The 12,523-nt window shown below is 46.2% G+C and overlaps 1 protein-coding gene across 6 annotated transcripts in view; it reads left to right on the top strand.

The window, feature by feature from the left end:
* Nucleotides 1-2,324: 2,324 nt before the first annotated feature.
* Nucleotides 2,325-12,523, top strand: part of LOC140720652 (NACHT, LRR and PYD domains-containing protein 3-like) — a 29,971-nt gene continuing 19,772 nt past the window's right edge. For 2 of the 6 annotated variants that reach the window (XM_073035500.1, XM_073035494.1), the window contains exons 1-2: nt 2,326-2,438; nt 11,262-11,365. In XM_073035500.1, coding sequence (XP_072891601.1) covers nt 11,356-11,365 — 10 coding nt within the window. In that variant the 5' untranslated portion in view covers nt 2,326-2,438; nt 11,262-11,355. Of the gene's footprint in view, nt 2,439-2,555; nt 2,693-10,178; nt 10,770-11,261; nt 11,366-12,523 lie in introns of those variants that run through there. The other 4 variants (XM_073035497.1, XM_073035498.1, XM_073035495.1 and 1 more) reach the window with 4 other exon arrangements.

Raw genomic sequence — 12,523 nt, 5'->3', positions numbered from 1 at the left:
TCTGACGCTCCACACTTCGTCCCTAGTCCAAAGTTCTACCCAAGTTATTCTTCAATATACACAGTTACTGAGTTAAGCTAACTGACCAATGACCTGATCTTGCGCTTGAAACCGGATGCTCCAGACATGGTCTCGTTAAATCCTCACACAGGTGTCCTAACAGGTTCTTACCGTCGTTTGATCCACCGCCTTGTAATAGGAGCCACTCTTCCAAGGGCTCTTCTGTCTGGATTCTTTGAAGTACACCCAGACATGGTCTCATTAAATCCTCACAGGTTCTTACCGCCGTTTAATCCACCGCCTTCCATAGGCTCTTCTGTCTGGACCCGAGCGATAAGCACATTATTTGCAGAAATTCGCTTTTCCTGAAGTCACAAAACCTTATCCTAAAAAAAAAGAAAAAACATCTATTGATATATATTATACGTTACAACTTTGAGCAACCTGTACAACCAGAAAAACTCCAAATGAGTGGGGTGGGGAGCGGGAGGTTAATGCTTTGCTGTTGCCTGTGTGGGTGTGGAGGAGGTGAGGGTTTAGGGGCTCTAACGCTTTTCTGCCGTTCATGATTTTGAGGTTCTCTGCTGTTTCGTGCATGTGTGCGAAGAGTAAAAAGGTCAGGTTGTATGTTCTTGACATTCTCTGATACCTTTGGAGCCTCATCGTACTCAGGACGGCAGGATCGTCTGCCACACGCGTTCTGTCATATTAATTCACAAAAACGCACTGAGATAAGAACTCAGCTACAGTATCTAACGATTACTGAGAAATCAATCTCATATTCCTTTTCTGCGTGTTCCAATATCCACCGCAATTGTATTCTGTACATGAGATTTGCAGAACTATCTGCTTGATTTAACCACCCGTTTGTGGAGACAGATAATTATGATGAATTACAGCACGAAAAGAGACACGCCATGCAAATCGTCCTTGCCCAACAAGGGTTTTCTTGTCTGAGTTTTGTATAGTTAAATTTCGCCCAAATATTATCCAGCCTTTCCTGTACATGTTAATGGGCTGAAGTCCTTAAATTCCACCAGTTTTCCTTTCTGGTGAGCCATTCCATGCAATCACGATGGTCGCTGTGGAAACAAACAAAAAATGATCTTACTCCTCAGTTTCCTTTTAATACCTGACATTCTTAACTCAAAAGTCTAGAGCATGAACTTGACATCCATTCTACCCTGTCTACATCTCTGGAGATGGACACTTTCCCCACGTAAAGTAAATGTGTTAGGCACGACAGCACAGAAACCTTGCAAGGAGATCCATGTCCTATGCTATTGAGCACTGACCCTAAGCACCCGCTCTACCCCCGCTCTTGTTGTCCCCCAAGAAATAGGAAAACAAATATATCTCACTGTCCTCCCCGCTTTCAGGAGCAAGGATGAACTTTATGCGCCATTAACAATTAAGAAATTAACGTGAACAATGCTACAGATATAAAGTAAGGAAATTAGACATCTCAAACAAGAGAAATCTGTAGATGCTGGAAATCAAATCATCACACACGAAATGCTGGAAGATTTCATCACGCTAGGCGACATCTATGAAAAAGGTTGAGCTGTGGATGTTTCAGGCGAATGCACTCCATCAGGACTGGAAAAATGGATGAAAATGGGAGGGGAGGAAGTACACTGCGGCAGGTGTTAGAACAAAGCAGACAGGAGAAGGCGTAAAGTAAAGAGCTGGGAGGTTGACTAGTGAAAGATTCGGTGAAGGGGAATCTGGTAGTAGAAGAGCATTGAAGAAAGGGAAGGGGGCGAGCATTAGAGGGTGGTGCTGGGCAGGTAAGGAGGTAACGTCAGGGAGGGAAACATGACGAAGTAGATGGGGTGGGTAATTACAGGAAGTTCGAGAAATCGATATTACATGCCATCAGATTGGAGACTAACCAGACCGACTTTAAGGTGTTTCTCCTCCAACCCGATTGTGGCCGCATTGCGGCAGTAGAGGAGGCCATGGACTGACATGTCGGGATGGGAATGTGAAGTCGAATCGAAATGGGTGACGGACGGTGCTTAGGTGGTCGTGGAGACGGTATACCAATCTACGGCGGGTCTCACCAATATGCAGGATATCGTACAAAACAGCAGTGGAGACAGCAGAGGACCCCGAAAGACTGACAGCGAAAGTGTTGTCTCACCGAGCAGGACTGTTTGGGTCCTGAATGTTAGTGAGGGAGGAGGTGCAGTGGCCTGGTGAGTCATTCCGCATAATCACCCCTCCGTCACATGGGCCCGTTTACCGCAGAGCTGCAGCTTCGGGGAGTTTGTTTCCGAGGCCCCGAGGGAGCTTTAACGATTCTGTAATTACACTGCGCATGCTCGGTCCCGGGTGCGGCGGTTTTCTTTCCGTTGTGCTTTGAAGCCGATCGTCGGCGGGGAGCCGGGAAGACGGATCGCTGACTGCGGGGCAAAAGCATCAAGTTCACATCGGTCAGTATTAGCTCGGCTACTAGCAGGTTGGTCTGATCCCGTTAATTTCCCCGGATAGGCACTCACGCCCACTTTCGGGGCAGAACCTGCGCAGTTCGAGCCCCCTGAGATGAACCGCCACTCAATCTTTGGTCCTAGAAGTGGTTGAGGCGATGATACCCGGACCGCACTCACCGTTCAGTAATACCTGGGGATCATTACCTCAACCCCCAGACCGGTAGCCGATGCAATTTTTTCCTACAAAAAAGTTTAAAGTAAGTAATCGCACCTTCGGAATACTTTTCCATGTCTATGTGTAGTTTCATTTTACGCCCGTTCAGACAAGACAGTGAGATCCAGATCTGTCATTGGTTTCGTTGTGGTTTGGCAATTTTTTTGTCTCGACTCAATTTCAGTGCTGCGACCTGCCGAAGTGCAGTCAATCTGTCAGGGTATGTGACCCTACTTATGCGAGAATTCATCCTTCTCCATTTTTCCGAGTTCCTCAAAATAATGTTCACTTCACTTAAGTTTCCCTCCAGGAATTCCAAAGCGGAAGCCGAGACTATCTAATTTCTCCACATAATTAAAATGTGAAGTCTGTGTATTTTTCTCATGTAGCGAGGTCTGGTGAAAATCCTGACGTGCACACCATCGACACAGATCAATAGAGGACAACGGTACATTGAGGAGGTGTAAGCAAGAACAATAACATAACAGAATATAGCAAAGCATTATGGTTGCAGTGAAATGCAGTGCAGGGTCATGTCGATAAGGCAGTGAGAGGCAGCTAGGTGACCTTGTCTCGTTGTTGGAGGCCAACTTATTTTTTCGTGAATCAATTGAACTGAAGCGACTTGCCATACCAAGGCGCGAACTATCCGGATAGGATACTTTCTATGGTGCTTTATGAAATTTGATGAGGATCAAAGTGCATGTGCCAAAGTTCCTATGGTTTTGTTCCAGCTTTTTCTTTATTTCGCAGCTTGCATATCGTTGTATGCGCTATTAATTCAGTATCTGTGTATTACTGGAGCACCATAAGTGATCATACTTGATCCCTTCGCTAGCTTGTTCCATCTGCTCGCTCCCTGCCTATCTGGGTCAACCACTGCCCAGCCTGTATTCCAACACCTCAATGATTATATCACATATCTTTCCTCTGCTCTTGTGAAGTGTTTTGCCAAAAACCCAGTTATGTTCGAAATAGATTTTTTTTGTTCGCTAGAATTACCAGAGGATTTATCGCGTACTGCACGAGGCAGCGTAAATATAATCATTATAATTTTAATTTCAACGTAACCTAATAACTGCAGCGTTAACCTATGCCGCGAGAAAGCTCACAGTACTTAAAGTTGAGAGTGTTATTTACTTTTTCGGTTTATTTTGGGCGCGCACGTAACAAATTGCCAAGGCAGCAGGGAGTGCTGCACATTTTTATTGCTTTCTGGTCACTGCCGCTGAAGTTAGTGGCCTTGGGAGCAGATGTAACAGCTTGATAGTGGGGTGGGGAGAATGTTGTGAACATTGACTGTGTCGACTGTATTAACCCTGTGTTGGAATGAAGAGAAAACTAATGAATGTGGGCATTACATTTGTGCAACTTTGTTCAGGCCGTCACAACGATCTTGTCAATAGTTGTGCATCATTTGAAGCAAAAAGAGAAAATGCTGGAAACGTTCAGCAGATCGGGCAGCATCTTGGACAGTCCCAGTTCTGATACTGGGTCTTCCACAGTTTCTCTTTCCACAGATCCAATCTGATGTACAGAGTTTCCAACACTTTATTTTCAATTGTATATATTAAAAAGAATTTTATGCCTGATCCCCTACAGAAAATGTGATGGCCAATGGTACTGGGCAAGATCTCACTTAACAATAAGACAACAATAAAATGTGTTCAGTTTAGCTGCTGGAATCAACGTGAAATGTATCGCCAGTGAAACGTATCTATGTTTAGATAGACTCATGAACGTTAGGAAAATGGAAGGATGTTGATACTTTGTATGAAAAAAGAATTAGTTTAATTGGCCATTTGATTGCCAATATAATAAGTTGAGCACAGCATTGTGGTCCGAGGGATTTGTTCCTGTGTTATACTGTTCTGTGTTCTGTGTCAATTGTCAAGAGCTTTCCAGGTAACAGAGGCGAGACGAGTGAGTGGGAACAGCAGAGCTGTAGGCCACTGTGGGTAATGAGAGATCACCCACTTCTGTCGGAGTAACAGAAACGTTGAGTGTGTTTAATGAGGGACTGAGGTGCAGTGGGTAGTGAGGGAGGTCAAAGGTACATTACAGTGATTGCAAGAATTATTGTTTATCCATTGGTCCATCTCTTATACATCCCGCCACTTTCTTTGTATTTCTGTCTTCATCTCTGGAGATAAATGTCAGACTACATATTTCATAAACCTACCGATTCCCATGGTTATCTCGACAGTACTCTTCCCAGCCTGTCTCCTGTAAAAAATAATATTGCATTTTCTCAGTTTCTTTACCGACACCGCATCTCTTCCCAGAGAGCGGGTTTCCACTCCAGACATTCAAAAATGTCCTCCTTCTTGAAGGAGCTAGTTTCCATCTGTTATTGACGCTGCCCTCATCAGCATCTTGTATTTCACGTACCTCTGCACTCGCACAATTTCCCCGCCGTCAGATAGAGTCCCTTGTCCCTACCTACTACCCCATCAGCCTCCGCAGCCAACGCACAGTCCTCCGCAAATTCCGCCATCCCCAAACGGACCATATCACTAAACCTATTTTACTTCCCACCCTCCTCCGCTTTGTACAAGATCGCTCCCTCCACTACTCCTCTGTCCATTCTTTCCTTCGCGCAAATCTCCATCCAGCCACATCCTTGTTAGCGGCCTAAGTGCTCCCCGTGCCCTTTTACACTCTCCTTCAACTCCATTCATTGCCACAAACAGTACTTCCTGCCGAGGAAACATGTCTCCTGCCAAAATGTGGAGATCGTCTATTGTGCCCGGTGCTCCTGATAGGCCTCCTCTACTTCGGTGAGACCTGTTGTAAATTGGAAGACCGCTTTGTCAAGCACCTCTGCACCATCGGCCACAAGCGGAAATTCCTAATGGCCAAAGAATTTAACTCCGTTAACCATTCCCGGTCCGATGACTCGATCTATGGACTATTCGTGTGCTACCCCTGCACCTATCTTGGTATCGTCTGCAAACTTCGCCACAAAGTCATTACTAGTCATCGGCAGCAAACTAGAAAAGTCTCCCACTCTTTACTTCCTGTTGATCAATCAATGTTCTATCCATGCTGGTGTCTTTCCTCTATTGTCACGGGCCCTTTATTTGTAGAGCAGCCTAATCTATGGCACCCTGTCAAAGGCCTTGGCCAAATCCAAGTCGACAACATGAATGAATGAATGAAACTTGTAAATTTCCAGTTTGGGTGGGAATTGTATGTCAGATCGGACAGGAATCGAACCCATGACTCTGAAGGAGGGAAACAGGATGCATACGGTGGGAAATGAGGACGCTGTAAATATTAAATAATGAGGTTAATGCTCCAGGTGAGTTGTACAGCGTGTGAGGGGCGAGGAAAAGAGTGGCAGGTTCATGTGGGAGACCCTCCAGCGGTCATTTTATCCTGTTTTCCTGCCCCAGTTTACCGCAGATCTGCAGCATCTGTGGGATTGTAACCGAGGCCTTCCATCAGCACCCACCTCTCCCCCCCCCCCCCCCAACCCCGCCGCATTGATTACGCGAGATCACATTGCGCTATCCACTGTCCCGGGCTGCGCGATGATTTAATGCCCATTATCTGTTAGTGCGGCGGACCGTCCGCGTGGTCAAGATTGGGAAAAGGCCCTCGCCCCCTGAGTGTGAGCCGGTGAAGATATTAAGTTTTCATCGGTGAGTACTGAGCACGGTCGCAAGTGAAGAGGTCTGATATTGGTCGTTGATTTCAGTTAACTTCCTCGGTCAGGCGGCCTCTTCCGCCTCCTGGACAGTGTCTGCCGGGGTCTGTCCGGATTGTGGACCTTCACACCGAATCGGCAGCGATGAGCTGCGCTCAGCCCCTGGTGCTCTGTTAGGAGCAGGATGAAGTGGTTTTGCGGGACTACACCGTTCACTTGAGTTGCAACGGGGGAACTTTAACTCCATCACCCAGTCCGGTATCGGATCCAGACTTCAACTAGATCGATGCCTGTTAATTGTTTTATATAATTCCAGAACACGGGAAGCGGCCATTCGGCCTGTTGTGTTCCTGCAGATAGAGAGGGTTAAACAGAGTAATCGCACCCTCGGAACAGTGCTCCACGTGTATAAATAATTTCATTTTTTGCCCGTTCAGCCAAGGCACGGAGATCCAGGTCCTCTCGTTGAGTGCGAGCATTTTTTCCTGATTCCATTCCACTGCTACAACCCACCGAAGTTCAGCTGATGTGTCCCGCTGCATGACCGCATTTATGTGAGAAATAAGCCATTTATCTGAGCTTCTCAAAACTCTGTACACTTCAGTTATGCACGACCCACTTCCCCAGAAATTCCAAAGCATCAACGCAGTCTGTCTGACAATAAAAACAGATAATGAATTATCATTGGCGTCTACCGAGATACAGTGACAACCTTGTCTTCCTTACCATCCATACAGAACAATACCCCCGCTTGTGGTATAGGATAAAGCAATAATAGAGTGTAACAAAGCATTATGGTTACAGGGCAAACACGAGGAAATCTGCAGATGCTGGAAATTCCAACAACAACACACACAAAATGCTGGTGGAACACAGCAGGCCAGGCAGCATCTATAGGGAGAAGCGCTGTCCACGTTTCGGACCGAGACCCTTCGTCAGGACATACAAAAAGGAAAGATAGTAAAAGATTTGAAAGTGGTGGGGGGAGGGGAAATGCGAAATGATAGGAGACGACCGGAAGGGGTGGGATGAAGCTAAAAGCTGGAAAGGTGATTGGCGAAAGTGATACAGAGCTGGAGAAGGGAAAGGATCATTGGACAGGAGGCCTCTGGAGAAAGAAAGGTGGTGGGGGGGAAGCACCAGAGGGAGATGGAGAACAGGCAAACAACTAAATATGTCAGGGATGGGGTAAGAAGGGGAGGAGGGGCATTAACGGAAGTTAGAGAAGTCAATGTTCATGCCATCAGGTTGGAGGCTACCCAGCCGGTATATAAGGTGTTGTTACTCCAACCTGAGTGTGGCTTCATTTTGACAGTAGAAACAGTAGACAAAGTTTTAATCAGGTTACTGTCAAGAGTGGCGGATTTGAGGGGCCGAGTGGCCGACGGGCCACAATTGAATTTGACAGTTGAATTAAAGTAAACCAATCCGATGACTGCGCGCGAAGTCACGTGGTTTTTTTTTCCCTCGATTGATCCTAAAATTAATATTGATCTAATTAAGCTTGTTATATCCGAGGTGGTAACGGATCAGCATATGGGAAGGAGATTGACAATCTGACTGAGTGGTGCCACAACAATCGCCACTCACTCAGAGTCAGCAAGACCAAGGAGATCATCATTGACTTCAGGAGGCGGAAAGCAGAGATCCATGAACCAGTCCTCCTCGGTGGATCAGAGATGGAGAGGGTCGGCGACATTAATTTCCTCGGTGTTATTATTTGGAAGATCTGTCCTGGGCCCAGGATGTAAATGCAGTTTCCTAGGAAACATGCCAAAGCCTCTATTTTCCTAGGCGTTTGCGAAGATTTGGCATGACATCTAAAACTTTTATAGATGTGTAGTGGAGATCAATTGGCTGGCTACACCACAACCTGGCATGGAAACTCCATTGCCGTTGAACGGAATATCACATAAAAAATTAGTGGATACGGCCCCAGCATTTTGTGTGTGTTGATGGTTACAGGGAAAGTGTATGCCGGTAGAAATATGGTGCAAGGTCACATTGAGTTAGATTGTGATTTCGAGTCCAATTTATTATACTGGAGACCATTCAGTTGGCTTATGACAGCAGAATAGAAATCGTCCTCGAGCCTGCTGGTAGGCGCTTTAAGTCATTTGTATCTTCTCACCATTGGGGGTGTCGGTAAGAAGCGAGAATCTCATATGTTGTGGTGACCTTTGAGTATACAGCCTGCTTTACCGAGGCAGTGGTAAGTGTAGATGCAGTCAATGGAAGTGAGGCTTGTTTCTCTGATGTTCTCAGCTCTGTCCACATTTCTCTGCAGTTTCTTGCAGTCATGGACAGAGCAGTAGCCATAGGAAGGTGTGAAGTATCTGGATGTGATACTTTCTATGGTGCGTTAATTAAATTTGCTGAAGGCCATAGGGCAATCGTTTGTTCTAGCTGTGTATTTCGGATCTTTTATTGCGTATTGCTGGAGGACCATTGGTGATTGTCCTTGATCGCTTCTCCCACTTGCTTCCATTTGCTCAGACCCGGCTTAACCTGATCAATCTCTGTGCAGCCTGTAGACCATGATCTCAATGATTATGTATCGACTATCTTTCGTCTGAATTTAGTCTTCACTGTGAAGATTTCTTTACTGATTTATTTTCGGAATAAGAATTTTGTTAGCCAGAAAGATGGAAGATTGAATGAAGCAAGAGGTAGGGTAAACGCAGGCTGTGAATTTTCAATTTCGGGGTTACAGGACGGATGCAGTGTTACGTGGAATTTCGCAGCATTTAACGTTGAATCTGTTACTTCCCTTTTCTGTTATATTTGGGCAGCCACTTACCCCTATCCCAAGGCAACAGCTCGCCAGAGCTGCAGAGTGTTTATTACGTTTGTATCGTTCTCTGGTCGCTGCCCCTCGGTGAGAGACAGTGGCCTTAGGAACAGACGGAACATATTGATAGTGGGTTGGGGAGGATGTTCTAATCATTGACTGCATGGACTCTGTTAACCCCTGTGTTGGAATGAAGAGAAAACTAATGAATGCGAACGTTACATTTATGTTCATTCCGTTGCAAACATCTTCTAATCATTCAATTGTAGTGCATCATTTAAAGTAAAACGAAAAAATAGTCCAATACTTCAGTTTAAAATCAGAGACTGCATGCAATATACAACCTGAAATGTTTTCTCTTCGGAGAGATCCACAAGTGAGGCAACACTTCGCTTGTGAGTCTGGTGGGGTCATCTACTGCATCTGGTGCTCCCGGTGCGGCCTCCTCTACATCGGCGAGACCCGACGCAGATTGGGGGGGGGGGGTGGGTGGGCGCTTCGTCGAGAACCTCCGCTCCGTCCGCCACAACAGAGAGGATCTCCCGGTTGCTTCAACTCTGCTTCACATTCCCATTCGGATATGTCCATACATGGCCTCCTCTACTGCCATGATGAGGCCAAACTCAGGCTGGAGGAGCAACACCTCATATACCGTCCGGGTAGTCTCCAGCCCCTTGGTATGAACATCGAATCCTCCAAATTCCGGTAATTTTCCCCCCTCTCCCTACCCCCATCGCACCTCTACTCTGTCTCCTCTTCTAACTGCCTATCACCTCTCTCATGATTCTGCCTTCTTCTACTACTCATAGTGCTTTCCCCTTATATTCCTTCTTCATCTTTCCTGCCTATCATCTTCCTGCTTCCTCTCCCCCACCCCTTGATATTTCCTCTGATTGCTTTTTCACCTGGCACCTTCCACCATCCCCCTACCTTCTTTATGAGGCCCCTGCCCCCTCCTTCTTCAGTCCTAACGAAGAGTCTCGGCCTGAGACGTGGACTGCTCGTTTCCACGGATGTTGCCCGACCTGCTGAGTTCCTCCAGCTTGTATATACCAACGTTGGCCGTCTATTGTTCATGAAGGGTTCATGACCTCTCACCACTGAGACCGGTGACTGTTAGAGGGGCAGCTGAGCCCGGTGAGGGTGTTACACCTCATTAGGAGATGCTGTTGACAGTGAGGGTTATTGCAGACTATAGGGGATCTAACCGAACAGTGCTGTAGTAAATACATTTTAATAAAATCACATTTTGTAAATCAAACCAACGTGAGACTGATGTTACATGTGGTCTGTCTGCCGGTAATGTAATGGAAGCAGCGGCCCATGGATTACAGAGTGGGGAGAAAGAGATTGGGTACAGAGGAATGGCGAGATTACAGTGTAATCATTACTCATTCTGGCAAGATTACAGAGGTTGGGACATCATGGGCAGCTGCATTTGGTGACGTTATGCTTGAAGACCTGGGAGCAGATTTTGTCGTATATTACGTCGCTCAATTATAGAAAAGTTCAGATTAATCTGGAAAGAGTGTAGAGAACATTTTCGATGATCTTTTCAAGACCAAATGCCTGAGTTACAAGGAGAGGACGGCCAGGGTGGGTCCTTACTTCTTGAAACGCAGGAGGATGCGCAGCGACGCTACGGAAGTGTGTAAAATTATCAGAGTCAGAGATAAGGTGAGTGTTAGCAGTCTTCTGCCGAGGGCAGGAAAAACCAAACCTAGGGAAATAGATGTAGGATGTGGGGCTTAGTTTTTAAAGGGAAATGAGCAGCAACATTTCCATGCACGAATTGGTGATTGTGTGGAGTGGAAGTGGATGAGGCAGATACTGCAGTCTCATTTAAGGAACAGTTGGGATGGGCGGATGGAATGAAGGAGCCTGGAGGCACATGGGACCATCGCAGGAAACAGGACCTTCTCAGTGGTCACTGTGCTCGGCATTGTCTCGTTGTGTTGAACGCTCTGTATCTGTGCTCTATTGCTCTGTGACTCTCTCAGCAGGATGGAAAAGATATCACTGGACATACAGACATGGTGTGGAATCAGATGTCAATGAGGAATGCTTGGTGCCTAAGCCGCTGCTGCTCTGATAGAGGGACTGGAGATACTGTCATATTTGCAAAGTAATCGCACTCACTCTGACTCACTGTCTGTTTGTTGTGTGTAGTTCACAGCATCACCAGCAGGTGGAGCGTTTCTGCACCGGGACCAAAGTATAAACAAGAAGACGACAATCAATAATCGTGAGAATCAGAATCAGAATGGACACAGGTATGTTCACTGTGATTTCTATAATTAAACTTCTGCCCTTTTTGTTCAGAGGAATAAACTTGCACAGGTACTAATCGGGCACAGAAACGTTTCATAAAGCAGGGCTATCGATCCCAGTAGTAAACTTAGGAATTGAGTAATAGATCAATCCAACAGGTCCAATGCAGGGACCTGACACCGGCAATGGTCTAATCACTCCGCTCACATGTAAAGCTTCACCTGAGTGAAAGCAGCATGAGATCCTGAATCAGGTGGTTCTGCGTCAAACACTGATAGGAATGTGACAGCAATTGTTGTGGTGTATGCAGCCTCTAGTGAACAGTCAGGGTCTGTTTCATCTTTGTCAAGCCCTGATGTGGAGGACGCCTCTAAATTTCATTTCTTAAATCCGGCACCAGATGATTGGAGCATTTCCTGGAGTTCCGGGGTCGAGCGATATGAATACACTTCCTGGGTGGAATTGTCCAGGGAACACTCATTGTAAATAGGTCACGCTGACAGATTTATGTGCTGTGTAACATTACAATGCACTGATGAACACAAGAGATGTTGCTGATGCTGGGATTCGGGAAAAGCACAAAGACAAAAATGGTGGAAAATTTTAGCAGGTCGGTCAGCATCCATGGAGGTAACTAAACAGTCTACGTTTTGGACAGATACCATTCAGAAGACTGGCTGAGGAATGTCAGTGTCATGCACTACTTCGAACACTTTGTAAAGTCCATTGGCCTGGCTGTAAATATAATCCCAGCATAGAGGCACAAACAAAACAGCGCAACGCAAATGAGAAGGACCAAGAAGGTATGGTCAAGGAGAGCGGAGGGGCACATACAGCACTGATGAGTTGGACTGTGACCAATCACCAGAGGGAGCGTACAAGGTCCACAATCAAGATTTAAAAGGCAGAGTTTGTTGCAGTTTTTTTTTCGAGTTGGCGGCTGTGACCAATCATCTTGAGGGATTCATTAGGCAGGGCGACTAAAAACAACACAAGTGTAAGTGGAGCGGCTATTCTTTTGAATGTGCCAGAATTTAGAGTGGCTTAGGCGACATCAGACTGGGATGAGGTACATTATCTGGTAAGCTTGTCTCTTTTTGCTCTTCCTTGCTCATTCCTCATCTGTTAGGGCGTAGTAGCGCACTGAGTATGGCTCCGGG

The sequence above is a fragment of the Hemitrygon akajei genome, unplaced genomic scaffold (genome assembly GCF_048418815.1).
Source record: "Hemitrygon akajei unplaced genomic scaffold, sHemAka1.3 Scf000045, whole genome shotgun sequence".
Classification (NCBI taxonomy): Eukaryota; Metazoa; Chordata; class Chondrichthyes; order Myliobatiformes; family Dasyatidae; genus Hemitrygon; species Hemitrygon akajei.
This window is presented reverse-complemented; position numbering and strand designations above follow the sequence as displayed.